This window comes from Musca autumnalis, unplaced genomic scaffold (assembly GCF_047663935.1).
Source record: "Musca autumnalis isolate F117 unplaced genomic scaffold, ASM4766393v1 scaffold_3, whole genome shotgun sequence".
NCBI lineage: Eukaryota > Metazoa > Arthropoda > Insecta > Diptera > Muscidae > Musca > Musca autumnalis.
In genome coordinates, this window is record NW_027411866.1 from 34,232,829 (window position 1) to 34,254,739 (window position 21,911).

At 34.1% G+C, this 21,911-nt stretch overlaps 1 protein-coding gene and 1 long non-coding RNA gene across 2 annotated transcripts in view; both read right to left on the reverse strand.

Moving 5' to 3' along the window:
- Positions 1 to 21,911, reverse strand: part of LOC141399816 (uncharacterized) — a 264,120-nt gene that overhangs the window by 24,051 nt on the left and 218,158 nt on the right. The window lies entirely within an intron of this gene.
- LOC141399810 (glucose dehydrogenase [FAD, quinone]-like) lies at positions 8,218 to 13,902 on the reverse strand. Its single transcript, XM_073979120.1, has one exon. The coding sequence runs from the start codon at positions 10,319 to 10,321 to the stop codon at positions 8,462 to 8,464; it is 1,860 nt and encodes a 619-aa protein (XP_073835221.1). The 5' UTR covers positions 10,322 to 13,902; the 3' UTR covers positions 8,218 to 8,461.

Consider the following 21,911-nt stretch of genomic DNA (forward strand, 5'->3'; position numbering starts at 1 on the left):
ATCGATTTGTAGGGTGGCAGTTCGGAGGGGGAGGTTCGGAGAGTGGAAGTTCGGCATGGGGTGGTTCGGAACAGGGTGGTTCGGAACAGAATGGTTCGGATGATGGAAATTCGAAGCCAGGTTAATCGGAGGGTGGAAGTTCCGAGCTGGGTGGTTCGAAAAGGTGGAAGTTCGGAGCAGAGTGGTTCGGAAGGTGGAAGTTTGGAGCGGAGTGGATCGGGGGGTGGAAATTCGGAGCGGGGTGGTTTGGAAGGTGGAAGTTCAGAAGAACTAATTCAATCGTTCGTTTCAGCTTTACTAAAATAGCGTTTTTAAAAAACCGGGCAAAGCGGAGTTACCCCGCCCCTTTTGAAATTCAAACATTTATACATACGCCTATTTTCACCACGGGTGTTCCCTGTTCATTTCGTGAAATTTTCAAGAAAATCGGTTCAGCCGTTTTTGAGTCTATACGGAACATACAAACAAACATAGTAAAATACACACATTGGCTTTTATATATAAGAAAGATATAACATTTTTCGAAAACGCAAATAACCTTTTCCTGTGTCGAAGGGGCATTTCATGAATGAAGAAGAAAAATTTAATACTCCTCCAAAGACAAGGTTTTTAACCAAAAACTCAAAGGACTAACAGGAAGAACAGTTCCTGACCTTTTGAAGGCTATTGTTTAACTCATTAGATAAATTCATATGCAGTGATAGTGTGTTTCCCTCAGCAAATGATTTTTTCTGGCACGAAGAACAATTTCAACATAGAAAAAAAATACTCAAATGTCTTAGAAGAACCACTTCTGAGTTGGAATGCCAATTGTTTATCCCTTCATAGCATATTTGAAAACTATAATGAGAGCAATGATATTCTTTAGGGCAATAATTACTTTTTCATTGCTCGAAGGACCACTTAAACAAAAAAAAAAAACAGTAAGGAAAGGATCAAAGTCGGGCTGGGCCGACCATATAATACCCTACACCATTGTGAATATGTAAAATATATATGGGAGCTAAATCCAAATCAGAACTTCTTCTTCTTCTTTATTTGCCAATTCGTTTTCCGAATGTTAGCGACCAATACAATTATAAATAGATTTGTTTTAATAAATTCGTATATATACAATATTTGTTTAAAGATTGCTTAGTATGTCTGCAAACGCATTTCTATCTCTAGCCTTTGATAATAGGGTTGTAGTATCTCGGATGCCCGTCCATTCTGTAACATTATCCGTTCATGTTGTCTCCTTTCTTCCTCTAACAGGTCTTCCTTCTATCTTTATGTGGATTATATTTTGTAGCAATTTATATTTTTGATTTCGCATTATATGCCCCAGGTATGCAGTCTTTCGTCTTTTTATTACTGAGATAAGTTCTCTTTCGCAGTGCATCCTTCTCAGTACATCGGTATTTGTCATATGGGCTGTCCAGGGAATTTTAAGTACTGTTCTATAAATCCATATCTCAAAAGCTTCCAGTCTTCTTATATCAGCACTTTTAATTGTCCATACTTCCGTTGCATATAATAACACTGACCAGACATATGTTTTGATAAAACGAATCTTTGTTTCAAGATTAATGTCATGACTCGTAAGTACTCTCTTATATTTTAAAAATGCTTCTCTGGCCTGTTCAATTCTGCATCTTATTTCTTGCGAGGACTGCCACTGTTCAGTTATTGTAACTCCCAGGTATTTGAAACTTTTAACTCTGTCAACATAGGTATTGTGAATTTTTAATGTTGTATTATTGTGTTCATTCTTCTTGCTTATAACCATGAATTTGGTATTGCGGATGTTAATTTTCAGACCGTATTTTTCGCTGTGTTTTGCGAGTTTATTCACAAGGTTCTGGAGTCCAGATATGCTATGCGCCAGTAAGTAAGTTGTATCATCAGCATATCTTATGTTGTTCAGAAATGTTCCGTTTATATGAATGCCGATTGGGATTTTGTTTATGGATTCATGAAAAATTTTTTCTGAGTAGATATTGAATAGCAAAGGTGACAATATGTACCCTTGTCTCACTCCCTTAGATATGTCAATTCTATCTGTCATTTCCCCGTCCACTTCTATTTGTGCACTTTGATGCCAATATAGACTTTTGATACAATGCACTTCTTTCTGGTCTAGGCCAATGGAGATGAGGATGTCAATCAACTTATCGTGTAACACTGTATCAAAAGCTTTTTCGTAATCTATGAAACATAGAAATACGTCTTTTTGTGCGTTTTTACATTTCTGGACCAATGTTTGTATAGAAAAAATACTTCTCGGGTTCCCATACCTTCCTTAAATCCAAACTGAGATGTTCCCATGGCTTTTTCGCACTTTGAGTATATTCTGGAGTGATATATCCGTAGAAAAATTCTTAGGGCATGGCTCATGAGACTTATAAGTCTGTGTTCGTTACAATATTTTGCGTTGCATTTTTTCGGAATGGTAATAAATGTAGATTTTAACCAGTCTTGTGGGTATCGACCTGTATCATATACATGGTTAAATAATTTTGTTAAAAGTGCGATGTTTTTGTCATCTATTAATTTAAGGATTTCCGAGGGAATCTCGTCAGGGCCACAAGCTTTCCTATCTCTCAGAGTATTTATTGCTGTTTCAACTTCTCTTCGACTGATGGGATTTCCTGTAAGAGATTGTTGAGTCCGTTGTTCAAGAGTTGTTCGATTTTCATCTGTAAAAATTTGTTTTTTTTTTCAAATCAGAACAGATTTCGATATACTTTTTCACATTTATTTATAGACCAAATTCCGTCACATAGTCCAAATTTCATCAAAATTGGACGTACATATATAGCGTGTTTCGTACATCAAATATCTCAACTCTGCCTAAAATATATTTGAGAGCTATATCAAAATCTGAACCGATTTCAATATAATTTGGCACACTTATTTCTAGGCCAAATCCCGGCAAATATTCCAAATTTTATTGAAATCGGACATATATAGCGCGTTTCGTGCATTAAATACCTAAAATCGGCCGAGAATATATATGGGAGCTATATCCAAATTTGAACCGATTTCTATATAATTTGGCACACTTATTTCTAGACTAAATTCCGTCGCACATTCCAAATTTCATTGAAATCGGACATATATAGCGTGTTTCGTGCACCAAATGCCTTAAATCGGGCGAAGATATATATGAGGGCTATATCCAAATCTGAACCGAGACAAAGACATAATTTTTCCTGAGTTGGAAACCCAATTGTTGATCTCTAGTATTTTTTAGAACTATAATAACCCAGAAAACCAATCGTACCGACATCGTAACGAAATCGGAACAAAATTCGGACGATACATCCGATATCTGATCCGAAATCGTAACGATATCTTAACGAAAGTTGTATAAATGGTTGACATAATTTTGGAACGAAATGTCTTAGCGTCATCGGATCGATTTCGGTCCGATTTCGTAACGAAATCTGAAGAAAATCCTTGGGAAATTCTGATAGGAAATTTCTTTCCGACATTCGTTCCGAAATCGAAACGAAATCGGTACAAAATCTGAACTATTTCCTATCCGAAAAATCGTTTAGAAATCGGAACGAAATCTGAACGACTTTGCTTCCGAAATTGTTCAGACGTGTCGGACATCAGCCATTTGGTTTGCTGGGAACATACTTTAGGGCAAGAATGACATTTTCATTGCTCGAAGGACCAACAAAAGTTCAAAGTTCCCTATAGACCATTTTTTCCGTTACACACAACTTGAAAACCCATCTAAGGCAATTTTAGAGTATTCTTAAAATTCGTTTTAAACCAATAAATTTCCAAACTTATATAAAATCATTTTATACCCTCAGCATTTATGCTAACGAGGGTATATACACATTCAAAACGTGCCGCATGTATGTTTGGACGAAATCCGTTTCAGACAATTTGGAGCCGATTTAGCAATGTCCGTCCATCTGTCCGTTGTCTGTTTGGCTGGCTGGTGCGCACGATAACTCTCGAACAGATGAACTGATTTGGTCCAAAATTTGGCCTTCGTAATATTTTGTCCAAACTTAGTTTAAGTTCGAAGATGGGCCATATCGGTCCACTCCTTCAGGTACCTCCCACGCCAAAGTTCGAAAAAGTTCGGAAAAATTGTGCGAACGATAACTCTTAAAGGCAGTAATCAATTTGGTTCATACTTTACACATCGTGAAATTTCTACCAGACATAGAAGAGGTTCCAATAAGGAATCTATCGGTTCACTCCTTCGGGTACTTCCCACACAAAATTTCGTATAAATTCAGTATAGGATCTGCTCTCGAATCGCTTTGGTTTTTGTAACAACTTGTATTTGCTGCCCTCCATATTACGGTACAAATTTCATCAGGGACAAGTCCATACTCCCTGCGAAAATGGCCTGAAAGGTGCAAGAAACCCCTACTACACCGTGTGTAGTGGTTTTAGTGCAATATAACTAACGAACGGATCTGCCGATTCGGTCCAAAATTTGGCTTTCATAATATTTTGTCCAAACTTAGTTAAAGTTCTAAGATATGCCATATCGGTCCACTCCTTCAGGTACCTCACCCCAAAAGTTCAAAAATGTTCGAAAAAAAATCGGAAACTCTTGAAGGGAGTGACCGATTTGGTCTATACTTTACACGTCCTAATTATATCTACCAGATATAGATCAGTTTCGATTATGGACTATATTTTTCCACTCCTTCGGCTACCTCCCACACAAAACTTCAGATAAGTTCACTTTGAGACCTCTAACACATTTTTGGAGTTACCGACAAAAATCGTTAAAATTAAAATGCGTTTAATTTCGGTAGTTAAAGATATTATTCGGTAAGTTAACGTCCAACCAAAAATAGTCGTTAAGTTCTACCGGTAGCAACATTGTTGTCAACTTTTATTTGATCGTTTCGTTCATAGTTTTGCGTTTTAAAGTTACCGATTTTTGTCGATAACTCAACAAATTAGTAAGAGAATCCCACTACTGCTCTCGAATCACTTCGATTTTTGTTGAAGCTACTTGCATTCGCTGCCTCCATTACGACGGTAAACATTTTTTCAGGGGCAAATCCATACTTCTTGAGAAAACAGCCTGAAAGTTGTAAGAAACCCCCTATAGCACCATATGTAGTGGCTGGAGAGCACGAACTGATCAACCTATTTGGGCCAAATATAGGCCTTCGTCATATTTTGTCCAAACTTAGTTTCAGTTCGGAGATAGGCAATACCGGTCTACAACTTCCGGTACGTCCCCCCAATATTTAAAATAAATTTCACTAAAATACTATGCACGATATCTCTTGAACGGGCTGAGGGTATATCTCTGTCGGCAAAGCCGACTGATACTTTTTTATTTGTTTATATGTGTATATATTAAAATTCTTGTTTTGTTTTATTTAATAGATAGTTTAATTAATGCATAATTTGATTAATTTAATAAAACCCGTTTGTTTTTATTTAAAAATAAAGGTATGTCAAGCAACAAAATAAAACTGGATTTTGTCACATTGCAAAGAAGATGCCGATTGAAGAAACGTAAACTTGAATTGCATTCACCTATGCAAATGATGAGGCTAGCGCTAGACAGACAATGCGACTAAATACAAAAATACAATCTAGTGAATGTTTTATAAGCCAGAATAAATAATATCTTAGTCGAATGTCGGTTAACAAACCGCAAATAGGAGGCACACAGAGACACAAAGAAGAAATATTATTTATTAACATATCGTTGGGGGTAATCCCTGTATTGTTAACACTTCTGGATAAAAATCTAGAAGTTAATAACACTATTCTAAAATGTTCTATTATAAAATAGCTAAGTGAAATGAAGTAAGAGAAAGAAACTAAAATCAATAAAAATTGTTTACTAAAACCGCATAACCAGTTGGGCTTTATTGAAATTGTGAATTTTGAGCGTTGGAAAATTTTAAGAGAAGCCATGATGAGGATAACTACATTGAAATCTACGTTTTGTGGTCGATTGTTGGTTGAAAAAATATTCTTTAAAAATCCAAGTTTTGTATTCTGTTTAGACTTGAAAATATTTTTTTTAATAAATAAAAATATTCTCTAAAATATTCAGGATTTGTGGTCTTTTGTTGGTTGAAAAAATATTCTTTAAAAGTCCACGTTTTGTGGTGTTGGTTTAAAATATTTTTTAAAAATCGTCGTTTTGTGGCCTTTTGTTGGTTGAAAAAATATTCTTTAAAAAATCCAGGTTCAGAGGCCTGACGTTGGTTGAAAAAATATTCTTTAAAAAAGCTTTTAAAAATCCACAGTCAGTTCGTTTTGAAAAACATTACTCTCTGTAATAGAGAGTAATGATGAAGTTTAAGCCATTGGGGGTAGCACTCCAAACAAACCAAACAAAATATTTTTTAAAATATTCACGTTTTAGAGAAAATATTTTTTTTTTTTTAAAGAAAATCCACTTTTTTGAGTAAATATCTTTTAAAAAATCCACGTTTTGCGGTACTTTGTTGGTTGAAAAACACTCTTTAAAAATCCGCGATTGTTGATAATGTTTTTTTTTTATAGCTCGATTAATAAAATTAATTAAAAAATTTCACAAATAATGGCCTTCGCCCTAAAAAGACAAAAAATTAAAAATAAAAAAAACAAGTTTTTTGAGGAAATATTTTTTTAGAAATCCAGGTTTTTTGAGCAAATATTTTTTTTAAAAACAAAATCCACGTTTTTTGGAGAAATATTTTTTTAGAAATCCACGTTTTTTGAGAAAATATTTTTTTTAAATACAAAATCCACGTTTTTTGGAGAAATATTTTTTTAGAAATCCACGTTTTTTGAGAAATATTTTTTTAAAAACAAAATCCACGTTTTTTAGAAAATATTTTTTTAAAAACAAACTCCACGTTTTTTGAGAAAATATTTTTTTAAAAACAAAATCCACGTTTTTTGAGAAAATATTTTTTTAAAAAAATCCACTTTTGTTGAGAAAATATTTTTTTTAATCCACGTTTTTTTCAGAAAATATTTTTTAAAAAACCCAAGTTTGTTGAGTAAATATTTTTTAAAAAAACCCAAGTTTGTTGAGTAAATATTTTTTAAAAAAACACAAGTTTGTTGAGTAAATATTTTTTAAAAAAACCCAAGTTTGTTGAGAAAATATTTTTTAAAAAATTCAAGTTTGTTGAGAAAATGTTTTGAAAAAATCCACGTTTGTTGAGAAAATATTTTTGAAAAAATCCACGTTTGTTGAGAAAATATTTTTGAAAAAATCCACGTTTGTTGAGAAAATATTTTTGAAAAAATCCACGTTTGTTGAGAAAATATTTTTAAAAATCCACGTTTTTGAGAAATTTGTTTTTAAAAAAGGTTTTTTGAGAAAATATTTTTTTTAAAAACAAAATCCACGTTTTTTGGAGAAATATTTTTTTAGAAATCCACGTTTTTTGAGAAAATATTTTTTTTAAATACAAAATCCACGTTTTTTGGAGAAATATTTTTTTAGAAATCCACGTTTTTTGAGAAATATTTTTTTAAAAACAAAATCCACGTTTTTTAGAAAATATTTTTTTAAAAACAAACTCCACGTTTTTTGAGAAAATATTTTTTTAAAAACAAAATCCACGTTTTTTGAGAAAATATTTTTTTAAAAAAATCCACTTTTGTTGAGAAAATATTTTTTTTAATCCACGTTTTTTTCAGAAAATATTTTTTAAAAAACCCAAGTTTGTTGAGTAAATATTTTTTAAAAAAACCCAAGTTTGTTGAGTAAATATTTTTTAAAAAAACACAAGTTTGTTGAGTAAATATTTTTTAAAAAAACCCAAGTTTGTTGAGAAAATATTTTTTAAAAAATTCAAGTTTGTTGAGAAAATGTTTTGAAAAAATCCACGTTTGTTGAGAAAATATTTTTTGAAAAACTCCACGTTTGTTGAGAAAATTTTTTTTTAAATCCACGGCTGTTGAGAAATTATTTTTTTAAAATCCACGGCTGTTGAGAAAATATTTTTTAAAAAAATCCAAGTTTGTTAAAAAATATTTTTAAAAAAATCCACGTTCGTTGAGAAAATATTTTTTAAAAAATTCACTTTTGTTGTGAAATTATTGTTTACAAAATCCACGTATCTTGAGAAAATATTTGTTTAAAAATCCACGTTTGTTGAGAAAATATTTTTTTTAAAAAAACTCACGTATGTTGTGAAAATATTTTTTTTTTTAATCCACGTTTGTTGTGAAAATATTTTGTAAAAATTCGATATTATTTAGCAAAAAAACGAATAATCAAAGTTTTTATTTATTTTTGGTTTTTATTAAATATTGTCCCTAATTTAGGGAGCATTTTCCTGGCAACAAATTCAGCATACAAAACAACTAATAAATTATCTTATTAAATCTAAGAAACGATTATCAAAAAAATAAATATTAAAACACAAAATCGGATTCAGGACCTAGTTGCACGGTTCATAAATTTTAGTCTCCAACGGAACTCGTCACTTAACTAATCACAGCACACAGGAGCACAGTATAACTTTTATAAATACCCATAGTCTTGCTTAATCATATCTGCCGCCTTTTCGGCAATCATAAACACCGGACCATTCGGATGACCGGCCACAATCTTTGGCATGATACTGGCATCAACAACACGTAAATTTCGTATACCATGAACGCGTACACGTGAATCTACAACTGCCGTTTTATCGCTGCGAGGACCCATTTTCGCAGTACCCGATTGATGATAAATGGTAAAGGTAAAATGACGAGCATAGCATTCCAAATATCCTCGTGACGTCACATCACCATATTTTCGACACTGTGGAATGGGTTTATCCAAAACTTGGGCGTTTATCTTTCGCATTGATGGATGTTTTGTTAATTCTATGCATTTCTGTAGACCCTTCACTGTAATGTCCATATCATAGGGATCCTTAAAGTAGTTGGGATAGATGAGAGGATACTTCTTGGGATCTTTGCTTTTCAGCATAATACGGCCACGGCTTCGTGGTTGCAGAATCATGGGAAATATCAGGAAAACATCCTTGTCTTGGCGCACAATATCATCATAAAGTTCGTGATAGATTTCATCTTTGATACCAAAAGCCCTTTTTGTGGCAGGATTGGTGTGAAGACCACCAGTTGCCAGAAATAGCTCCATATCTGGCCAACCATCCTTTTCACTGGGATGATCCAAATCGTAAAAGGCAATCGCTTCCACACCACCGGGGACAGACAGCATGCTGTCATGGCTTTGCAATTTCAGCAATTCATTAACTTCGAAAAATTGTTCCACTTTTAGGGTGGACACATTGGTGGTGAAGGTAAGGGCGGGGGCAAAGTGGTCTTGTAGATTAAATCCAACTGCCAAATCGGCTAAGGGCTTTATACCCACCTCCTTTAAATGCTTTGCCGGGCCCACTCCCGACAGCATCAATAGCTGGGGGGTGTTTATGGCTCCTGCCGAGGAGATAACCTCCATGCGGGCCTTTACCACAAATGACTGGCCATTTGATTCAAATCGTACACCATAAGCAGTTTTGGTATCAGGATCTATGAGTATCTGGGTAACCAACGCCCGTTTCTTAATATGTAAATTGGGTCTTTTGCCCTTCAGCGGATACAGATAAGCACGATTTGAACTCCAGCGGAACTCCTGATTGGTGGTGGTTTGTATGTAGGAATAACAGCACTGCTTTTTGCCATTATAATCGCAACGTGGTGTTCCATCCTCAGGGCCGGCATTGAGGAAAGCATCTGCCACAAGGGAGTGGCTTTTGGGACAAGCAATTTTCACTGGGCCCTGACGTCCAACATAATCCTTATCTGCTTCCGGTACCATAGAACCTTCCAGCTTTTTGAAATATGGCAACACATCTTTGTAGCTCCATCCCTCATTGCCCATGGCAGCCCAGGTGTCATAGTCGCGGCGATTTCCCCGTGTATACATCATATAGTTCAGCACCGAGGAACCACCCATCACCTTGCCACGTGGAAAATTGCAGCGATTATTCGTCAGGCCAATACAGTAATCCTTTGAAGGTTGGGTACGATAGGCCCAGTTGATGTCACGATTCAACTGTAGAAAATGGGCAAATATGGGTACATCCATAACCAATAACTCCGGACCACCAGCCTCTAAAAGCAACACCTTCCATTGGGGATTTTCTGAAAGACGAGCAGCCAAAGCACAACCTGCTGTTCCCGCCCCCACAATAATAAAATCATATTCCTTTAGCAGTACCGTTTTCTCATCCATGTTTTCCAGATTCTCATCGTTTTGACCATCCGCCAGGAACTGCAACATAAATGGTATTATGTTGTTGTGTTGTAATTGGCCCTGGACCACTGGGCCAAATGTAAATAACAGCAGCGTAACAAATTTTATGATGATCATTTCTTTTTTTCGTTTACAATCCGTTGGCGTGTTCTTAACGCTCCCGCTTTTAAATGTTAACTGCAACGTTTGTTGCCGTTGAACGACCAAATTTAACTTTATCCCATAAACCCGACAATCAAACAGTCAGAATGCAGAAATTCTAATTTATTAGCACATCAAATTCTCATATCTCCAACACACTCTCTCTGACTCGGACAAGTTGATATTTTATTTCATTTTCATTTAACAATGAATTAAAAATTCCAGCTCATTATTATATATGACGTCCAGGGGCATTTTACGCATACAGTGGAACAAAACACAATATTGTATGTCTCTCCGGAGAGAGGAAAAGGTCCGGTAGCTACTAATATCCAAGTCATTTTGACATCATTAATAACAAGGTTTAGCGTTTTCCTTCCTTTCATTCTCTTCACCATGTATGTCGATTACGTTCAAGTTCATCATGTAAGAAGCTTGTAATTATAAGCCAAACGGTTACAACGAAATTGTTGTTGTAAACAATAATAAGTATGTTGTTTTTGTTATTAAAAAAAGCTATGGGGTTTCTGTTTAGAAATCTAATTGTTTTATTACTCCGTTAGATAAAGTCGCCAGGAGATAGAACTAATTTGTGGAATTCAGAAATGATCCTTTAAGAAGGATTTTTTAAAATATAGTTTTCCACAAAACGTGGATTTAAAAAAAATATATTTTTCCACAAAACGTGGATTTTAAAAAAAAATATTTTTTCACAAATCGTGGATTTTTTAAAATATATTTTTCCACAAATCGTGGATTTTTTAAAAAATATTTTTCCACAAATCGTGGATTTTTTAAAAAATATTTTTCCACAAATCGTGGATTTTTTAAAAAATATTTTTCCACAAATCGTGGATTTTTTAAAAAATATTTTTCCACAAATCGTAGATTTTTTAAAAAATATTTTTCCACAAATCGTGGATTTTTTAAAATATAATTTTGCACAAATTGTGGATTTTTTTAAAGTATATTTTTCCACAAATAGTGGGTTATTTAAAATACATTTTTCCACAAATTGTGGATTTTTTTAAAATATATTTTTCCACAAATTGTGGATTTTTTTTATAATATATTTTTCCACAAATAGTGGGTTTTTTAAATACATTTTTCCGCAAATCGTGGATTTTTCCACAAATCGTGGATTTTTTAAAATATATTTTTCAACAAATCATGGATTTTTGAAATATATTTTTCCACAAATCGTGTTTTTTTAATATATTTTTCCATAAATCGTGGATTTTTTAAAATATATTTTTCCACAAATCGTGTTTTTTTAATATATTTTTCCACAAATCCTGGATTTTTTAAAATATATTTTTCCACAAATCGTGGATTTTTTAAAATATATTTTTCCACAAATCGTGGATTTTTTAAAATATATTTTTCCACAAATCGTGGATTTTTTAAAATATATTTTTCCACAAATCGTGGATTTTTTTAAGGAATATTTTCTACAAATTGTGGATTTTTTAAGGAATATTTTCTACAAATTGTGGATTTTTTTAAGGAATATTTTCTACAAATTGTGGATTTTTTAAGGAATATTTTTTACAAACCGTGGATTTTTTTACAAAACGTGGATTTTTAATGAATATTTTTGTAAAAAAAACGTGGGTTTTTTTAAGAAATACTTTTTTTGGGGTTTTTTATGAATTTTTTTTGTAAAAAGACATGGATTTTTTAAGGAATATTTTCTACAAATCGTGGATTTTTTAAGGAAAATTTTTTACAAATCGTAGATTTTTTAAAAAATATTTTTTTTATATCGTGGATTTTTTAAGGAAAATTTTTTACAAATCGTAGATTTTTTAAAAAAAAATATTTTTTACAAATCGTGGATTTTTTAAGGAAAATTTTTTACAATTCGTGGATTTTTTAAGGAAATTTTTTTACAAATCGTAGATTTTTTAAAAAAAATATTTTTTTTATATCTTGGATTTTTTAAGGAAAATTTTTTGCAAATCGTGGATTTTTAAAAAAAAATATTTCTTTACAAATCGTGGATTTTTTAAGGAAAATTTTTTACAAATCGTGGATTTTTTAAGGAAAATTTTTTACAAATCGTAGATTTTTTAAAAAAATATTTTTTTATATCGTGGATTTTTTAAGGAAAATTTTTTACAAATCGTGGATATTTTACAAAACGTGGTTTTTTTAAGAAATATTTTTTTTGGGTTTTTTATGAATTTTTTTGTAAAAAGACGTGGATTTTTTAAGGAATATTTTCTACAAATCGTGGATTTTTTAAGGAAAATTTTGTACAAATCGTAGATTTTTTAAAAAATATTTCTTTACAAATCGTGGATTTTTTAAGGAAAATTTTTTACAAATCGTAGATTTTTTAAAAAAATATTTTTTTTATATCGTGGATTTTTTAAGGAAAATTTTTTACAAATCGTGGATTTTTTGAAAAAATATTTCTTTACAAATCATGGATTTTTTAAGGAAAATTTTTTACAAATCGTGGATTTTTTAAGGAAAATTTTTTACAAATCGTAGATTTTTTAAAAAATATTTTTTTTATATCGTGGATTTTTTAAGGAAATTTTTTACAAACCATGGGTTTTTTACAAAACGTGGATTTTTAATGAATATTTTTGTAAAAAAAACGTGGGTTTTTTTAAGAAATATTTTTTTTTTGGGTTTTTTATGAATTTTTTTGTAAAAAGACGTGGATTTTTTAAGGAATATTTTCTACAAATCGTGGATTTTTTAAGCAAATTTTTTTACAAATCGTAGATTTTATAAAAAAATATTTTTTTTATATCGTGGATTTTTTAAGGAAAATTTTTTACAAATCGTGGATTTTTTAAAAAAATATTTTTTTACAAATCGTGGATTTTTTAAAAAAATATTTTTTTACAAATCGTGGATTTTTTAAAAAAATATTTTTTTACAAATCGTGGATTTTTTAAAAAAATATTTTTTTACAAATCGTGGATTTTTTAAAAAAATATTTTTTTACAAATCGTGGATTTTTTAAAAAAATATTTTTTTACAAATCGTGGATTTTTTAAAAAAATATTTTTTTACAAATCGTGGATTTTTTAAAAAAATATTTTTTTAAAAATCGTGGTTTTTTTTAAAAATCGTGGATTTTTAAAAAAAATTTTTTTTTACAAATCGTGGATTTTTTAAAAAAATATTTTTTTACAAATCGTGGATTTTTTAAAAAAAATATTTTTTTACAAATCGTGGATTTTTTAAAAAAATATCTTTTTTACAAATCATGGATTTTTTAAAAAAAATATTTTTTTTACAAATCATTGATTTTTAAAAAAAAATATTTTTTTTACAAATCATGGATTTTTTAAAAAAATATTTTTTTACAATTTTTTTTACAAATCGTGGATTTTTTAAAAAAATATTTTTTACAAATCGTGGATTTTTTAAAAAAATATTTTTTACAAATCGTGGATTTTTTAAAAAAATATTTTTTACAAATCGTGGATTTTTTAAAAAAATATTTTTTACAAATCGTGGATTTTTTAAAAAAATATTTTTTACAAATCGTGGATATTTTAAGGAAATTTTTTTTAGAAATCGTGGATTTAAAAAAAAAATGTTTTTTTTTACAAATTGTGGATTTTTAAGGAATATTTTTTTACAAACCGTGAAATTTTTAAGGAATATTTTTCCACATATCGTGGATTTTTTTAAGGAGTAGTTGCCACCCAAAATAAAAATCACAATTTATTTATTGAAATTTATAAATAATTATCGGCATTCTTTGGTCCATCGACACACTTTGACTGATTTGAAAACAGTTTTAAATCGAAAAGAAATACCAAATCAACTCCGCATGTTTGAGAATAAGAATTAGATGATTATCCAATAGGGTCCTATGAATTTGCATAACCTTTTTTTTCTTGATTGCCAATTCCATTCTTTGGGCCCACTGTAGAACAATGAACCACAACTCAAAAAAAATAAATTTGATGTCTTCAAAAGTTATATAATTTTGGCTCTTTTGTTTTGGCACTAAATTAAGATAATTTCAAATACAGCCCATTTTTATTAGACAGGTTAGAGAAGAAAATAATATTGATTTTCTTGCTAATATGGATTAAAGAATTTAGTTTTAGCAAAAGAAATTATGGTTATGACAGGTTTCTAAAACTCGTGGTTAATCAAACAATTAGAGCAGTTTTTGTGTCTAAAAACAAAGAAGACGGATTCTGGTTAGTTTTTGAACATTTTTATCGCTGACTTGGACTTCGTTTGCTGACTTCGGGATTCGTTGTGAATATTAAGTAATTTTCATCAAGACTTCTTCAAGCTAGAATGTTGTGTAATAAAATGTTTATGACTTTCATAGAATACTTCACATTTACTGTTTCAATGCATTTTAAAACTTATTTTTATTGAAATCTATTTTTCGAATAAATTGTGGAGTATTCTCGACAGTAGACAGGTGCCATGGAATCTTTTTTATTTTATTTATTTTTTTTAAGTATGTATAATTAAAAGTACATAAATATTGAAATTGTTATTCTTTGATGGTGGTAAAATGGTCCTTCGAGAAATAATCGCCTCAACAAAAAAAAAAAAAAAAAAAAAAAAAATAATATAAAATAAAATTACATGTTACGAGTCTCCTTAAAGATCCAGTACAAAAATATTATATAATTGTTCCACAAACATCCCATATGGGACAAGGCAGTACAAAAATATTACGGGACCAATTATTGGTCCTTCAATGAAGCCATCCAAATATATGGTCACCAGAAACATATTTTGAGATCACAAATTCCGTTATTGTTTTCTTTACAAACATAGACTGAGGGTATTTAGAAGCTGGCAGAACCGACCTTTTCTATTTGTTTTGTTAATGGCAATTTTGAATTTCAACACAGCCTGTTATTGTTGTTAACTAATATTTCATGTGATAGTTTTATAGGGTGAGAAGTCACATGTATTTTAATATTATTATTAAATCAAACTGACATGATTATTACAAATTAAAAAACAAAGGGTAAAGTACCTTTATATGAAGCTGGGCGAGGTATAAATATTAATTTCAAACAATGTAATATCGGTGAACAGGTATTAATTGAACTCGAACCAAGTCTTTATTAACATTTTAGTTGAATAGCGAGAAATGAGAGTAACGAAACAAATTGCTCATGAACTTTTATTAGAATTCTATGGATATTTTCTCTAGGTCTTCGGCCTTCCGTCTCAGTATTTCAAGATAGGTGACAGAAAATAAACGAATTCAATGATATGCCAGCAACAAATGATAGGCAGAAACGTAATGTTTCTGCCGGGATATATCACCCACTGCGAGACATTGATTATCAGTTTGGCCCAAAGGATGGCGCATTTTCACAGCTTCCAACAATTTGGAACATCGGTGATAATTTGGCAAAAAAAGTAATAATTTTGTCAGACTAATATCTAGCAAAAAGATTGGAAATTTGACTTACTCTCTTAGGCATATTTGTACCTCTTGTCATTCTCTGATTACAAAGTTGATATCAAATTTGCCTGGGTATTAGGCCGGGCGATTTGAAAACCTTAATGGGCCCTTCGCGCTTCTGATTCCTGGGATTGAACTGAGCAAAAAAGTCTACTAGAGCATAGGTCTACGGTGAAAATCGAGCATCCCGATTTTGACTTTTAAAGGGGTGAATAATATCTTTCGAACAAGACATTATCTTTTTAAATCGGTAAACAAATGGCTAAGTTATAGTGGTTTAAGTCTGAAAACCCCCACAAAAACTGTAACTGAATTTCTCATAATTTTTTTGGTTTTGTTCAATCTTTATTTTAAAATTGTGAGAAATTCAGTTATAGTTTTTTTGTGGGGGTTTTCAGACTTAAACCACTTAGCCATTTGTTAACCGATTTAAAAAATAATAACATGTTCGAAAGATATAAGCTGTGTTCCAGAACTAAAAAGTTTTTACAATTTTTACGACTTTTACACATTTTACTCCAAAAACCGTTCCCGTACACAAAAAAGTTGTAAAATGTTCACTTCTCTTTAAACAAAAATGGCGCTGAATGACGCTCTCTTTAAAATCTTTTTACACGACAAATTTGGGCGAGTAAAAAAATAGTAACATGGTTGCCGGCGTCTGATTGGCTGATACACCGACTTTGACATTTGTTCCAGTTTTTTTGACGTATTTTCCATTTTTCCGTTCCCGAACTATTTCAAAAAACTTGTGTGTGACAACAAATTGTTTGCAGTTCTCTCTTTTACGAGTTTTGCTATTAAAAAGTACGGGAACGAAGCTATAATTTACCCCTTTAAAAGGAAGGAGGATCAATAGTAATCCGTTGTGAAAAAAGCAGATATGTCCGTTTAAATTTGAAAATGTAAGAAACCCAGATTTTCGCTACTTTTACCGTTATAAAAATATAAAACGAAGTGACACAAACGAACTAAAGGCATTGTCATTTTCCATTGATCCCAACACCATATAATTTTGCATCAGCAGGCTTGAATATTTTTTTGGTCGACTTTCGTAGCACAGTGCCATGTATCGACATTTTTCGAAAAGTTTGCACCTTCTCAAGGCCAAAACTGTCTAAAGGAGCATTCCAATGCTTTTTCGATGTATTAGAGAGTTATTAATTAACGTCTTGGCTACAATTGTTGTCCTTGTGTTCGATCGAAAATCTCAATGGTTTGGTTGTTATATGCCAAAATGTCTAGGTTAGATTAAGTTAGGTTAGGTTAATATGAGGGGTGATACTAGATCACCACATGCCCATGTGGACATACACTTAAGCCATAAGTAGGCCTGTTGTGCGCTCTAATTTTGGGTTATGGAAGATTATATTTTTTGACTTAGTCTAGGATCTCTGTCCTATTTACATAGTGTCTGATCTTTTTGAACTCGATTGTCCTAATTTGGTCGAGTCCTGGTATAATTTCATTTCCTAGTAACTGGATTCTCAGATTTGTGAAGGCTTGACAATGACAGAGGTAATGTTCCAACGTTTCGTCGTCCTCTCCGCATGCTCTGCATTCACTGTTTTCTGCACAACCTATTTTGTGCAGGTGCGCTTTTAAACCTAGGTGACCTGTAAGGATTCCTGTCAGTCTACTAATATCTTTTGTACTTAGTTAAAGTAATTCTTTTGTTTTGTCCTCATCTGGGTTTCCCCATAGGATTTTTGTGTTTTTTCCCTTCTCTTCACTACTATAGAGGAATATATGTGCATGTTTTGCCCATGTCTTTAGTTCTAGTCGCGTAGCTTTAAACGGCTTAGCGTTTTCTAGACTTACCGTGGGTTGCTCCTTGGCTTGTTTTGCCAAGGAGTTTGCTATTTCATTACCCATATAATGTTTACCTTACCGTGTTGAGAGTAATTGTTTATAGATTTAATACATTCCAATACAGTTCTAGACTTCACTGTCTTGGTTGATATAGCTCTAATGGCTGCTTTGCTATCCGTAAGGATATTTACAGTGGTAGGCCTTGTGTGAGTATCAAACCAAAGCAGACACTCTGTTATCGCCCGGAGTTCCGCCTGCAGGATCGTGTTATGATCCGGCAGAAGGAGGGAGATTTCCGTTTCCGGTTCCATTATATAAAGACCCAGTCCGGTTCTCCCCCCTAGCATTATATAAAGACCCAATTCGGTTCTCCCCCTAGCACAGCCCCATCCGTAAACCCACAGCTTCCAGCGGGAATCTGTGCTAGAGTTTCCCCGATCCACATGTCTCTGTCAGGTATTGACACTTCACACAAGGCTACTTCACTAGTTTCAGGTATACGGTCCGATACTACCTGATTTATAGATTCACCCGTTGTGACCTTTAATATGTTTCGGTGGTATGTTTGGTGGCTCTTTTCGATCCACTCGCTCATTGACTTTAGCCTTGCAGCTGCGATGGCTGCCTCATACCTTACCTGAATATCTATTGGGTGTACAAACAAAATTGTTTCTAAAGCCCTAGTCGGTGTGGTCCTCATTGCTCCGCTAATGCTTAGGCAGCATGTTCTTTGGACCTTTTGCAATATTTCCACATTGCATTTTTTGTCCATGGCTGTTCACCATACCACAGACGCGTACGTTAGAATTGGTCTAATTACGCTTCTGTATAGCCAGTGTATCATCCTAGGATTGAACCCCCATTTTGAGCCTATCGCCCTTCTGCAGGTTGACCAACATATTTGAGCCTTGTTGGCCCTTTCTTGTATATGGTCTTTCCATTTAAGTTTCCTATCCAGAATTACTGCTAGATATTTAACTGTACAAGAGATATTTATTGTCTTATTTAGAAAAACTGGTTCCTCGTAGTGTCCCATTTTCGTTTTCCTAGTGAATAGACATAATTCTGTTTTTTCCGGGTTGACGTTCAGACCTCTCGGCCTGGCCCAGTTAAAAGCAATTTTTAGAGCCGTTTCTGCTCTTCGACAGAGTTGATTCGGATTCTTTCCCCTCAGAAGTATTATAACGTCGTCTGCATAGCAGACTGGGTCAAATCCTTCTTCGGTTAGGGTCCTCAAGAGACTGTTTATGGTGGTAACCCACAACAGAGGTGAAAGTATCCCTCCCTGTGGCGTTCCTTGTCCAACTTTGTCTCTTATTTTCACGTCGTATAGCCCGCAGCTTATCCATCTGTTCCTTAGCATGTGGTTTATCCAGTTCCTTAAGGCCCTGTCTACCTGAAACTCGTCTAAGGAGTGGATAAGTGTCTCGGTGCTTCCGTTATTAAAAGCGCCTTCGATGTCGATGCATACAGCAAGTGTGTACATTTTCATTTCGAAGGTTCTTTCTATGTGGTGTATTACCTCATGCAATGCGGTTTCCACTGATCTACCTTTAACGTATGCATGTTGCTTGAATTTAAGCATATCGTTGGGGATCTTACTCTTTATCATGGTGTCGACTGTCCGTTCCATTGTTTTGAGTAAGAATGAAGTTAAACTTATCGGTCGATAAGATTTTGGTGTTGCATAACTTGCCTTGCCAGGTTTGGGTATAAAGACTACCCTTGCCTCCTTCCAGGCTATAGGAGTGTATGCAAGTTTTAAGCATGCATTGAAGATCCCGACCAGTTTGGACGCAAAAATGTCCACTTCCCTCTGTAATAAAGCCGGGAAGATCTGGTCTGGTCCAGCTGTTTTATATGGTGAAAAGCTTAAAATGGCTTGTTGGACCATTAAGCTGTCGATCTTTGGTGCCTCTTCCGATGAGTTAATACATTCCGTCGATGCCTCAGTGTTAACCATGGTATTCTGCGGGAAGTGCGTTTTCATCAGAAGGCCTAGAGTTTCTTCTGTTTTTTTTTCAATCCTTTTTCCATTTCCATCGACCAATTGCTCGGTCTGTGTATGGGTTTTAGATAGAAACTTCTTATCCACCTGTTCGCAGAAAAGCTTCCAGGAGTTTCGTTTGGCGTTTCTTGTTATTTTGTTGTATTCCTTTAATTTTGCCTGATAGTTGTCCCAGAATACAGCTGCTTTTTTACGTTTGGCCCTATTATAAAGTCTGCGGACCTCCTTGCCTTTATTCCGAAATTCCCCTGTCATCCAGGGTTTTTCGTAGGCGGATTTCCTCTCTCGAAGGGGACAACTTTCCTCGAAAGACTTTACTAGTGCCTCAGTTAACTTTAGGACATCTCTCTCTATGTCCTCCTTACTTAGGCATTCCTCATCTGGTTGCCCAAGTCTTTCTTTTACTCGTTTTCCGAACTTAGTCCAATTTGTTTCGGAAGGTTATCGGGTTAGGCGATGGCCTAGCTATTTTAAATCTAATATACTTAAGGTCTGAGAAGGAGTGTTCCTCCAGGACCCTCCACTCGTGTACCTCGTTTATTAAATTTTCGTTATATCTAGTACTTCCTCCCTAATTCTATTAACAAAGGTTGGCGTATTCCCGGTGTTAAGTGTAATCAGGTCGTTAGTATTTAAGTAATCTATAAGGGCTTGAACCCTTTTTGTTAGTGTTAGTACTACCCCACGAGATGTGGAGATTTAGCATCGCTACTACTAGTACTTCGTTACCTGTTTGCTTTATCCTTCTCACCAGTTGCTGCAATTCCGACAATGGTGGTAATGTCGGGAAGTCGAACGGCAGGTATAATGATACTAGGTATATGTTACCATTCCCCTGCTTCAATACTGTGACGTCCGACGATGACAACTCTGGAGAAAAAAGAAAGCATAAGTTTTTGTGGCATATAATGCAGCTCCTCGGTCTGGATCCCGTATTTGCGTAAAAAAGTTGATAATTTATATGGTTAAGTCCAGAAACCTTGTTGTTTATGGTTCAAGGTTCTTGGTTTAAACCAATATGTATATTACCTTTAGTTATTTTGTCCATCACGGCTAGTGTTGCCGTTTCGCTCCGATGGAGGTTGATCTGGATGACCTCAATCATTCGTCCTCCAGTAGGTTGGCTTCTTGGGAGTCGCTAATTTCTTCTGCTCCTCCCTCCTGTAAGCCTTTTGGTAGGTTGACCTCCTAGTTGTTTGGTTTGGCAATCTCCTCCTCACCAACTCTTGCCTTTCCAATTTTGAAGAAGACCGAGTTCGAGACGAAGAATGCCTTGCCCTTGGTTTCGACGAGCCCGGCTAGCGAGAGATCGTCGATCCCCATCATAAGGAGAGTGCCGTCTTCCTTTTCCTCCCTGTGGAAGACCTCCCATCTTTCCACCTTTAGGGCCTCGTTTTGTACGCCAATGACCTCGAGCATGCGCTCCGTCTCGAGCTTGCAGCCATACCCCTTGACGTACACCGATGCTTTGGTTAGATGAGGAATTTCGTCTCTCCTCACCAGTTTTAGTCTGCCACCTTCCCATGGAGTTGCTATACTGCTGACTACCTCCCCGAGAGCTGCAGAGTTTGCGTGTGAGGTAGAATAGGAGGTCCCCCCTTGGCTCACAGCAGTTTATTTTTATTTAGACTCGTCCTTGCCGGATTTGTTCCATATATTTTATCGTTGATCGATTTCTCGATCTCCGATAAGTACTCTTTGTGTAGCCTTCCAGATCCTTTACTAGTATCGATTACTGCGTAGCACAGCTCGTCCTTGTAGTATCTCTTGGCTACCTTGGCGTAAGTCGATGGCGGCTCCGTTCCGGTTTCAGCGTCCATCTTCCTCTTCTGGGTGGTAGTAGGCTTCTTTACTGAGTCCTTGGCCACCGCAGAAGATTCCGACGTCGCGCTCACCTTCTTTTTGTCAGAACTCGCCTCTTCAGTCTCAATTGAAGGATCCTTTTGGCAGTCTCCTTGGCTTTTGTCCTGACGAGGTTTGTCCTGGGCAATTGAAGGTGGGAAGCTCTTTTTCTTCTTACTGGGTTTTGCCACGTTCTGCTCCTCAGGAGACCTTATCCTCTTCGCCGCTTCCGAAGAAGTGGAGGGACTGTCTGTGGTAACCTTTGAAGCAGCCAGCTGTTGCTCCTTCTTTAGTTTAGCCTGGTTCCTCTTATGTCTAAAAAACGTGGATAAAAAGCTTAAAGTCAAAATCGGGAGGCTCGATTTTACCGTAGACCTATGCTCTAGTAGACTTTTTTGCTCAGTTCAATCCCAGGAATCAGAAACGCGAAGGGACCATTAAGGTTTTTTTCCTTCCATACAAATCGCGCGGGCCTACTGGGT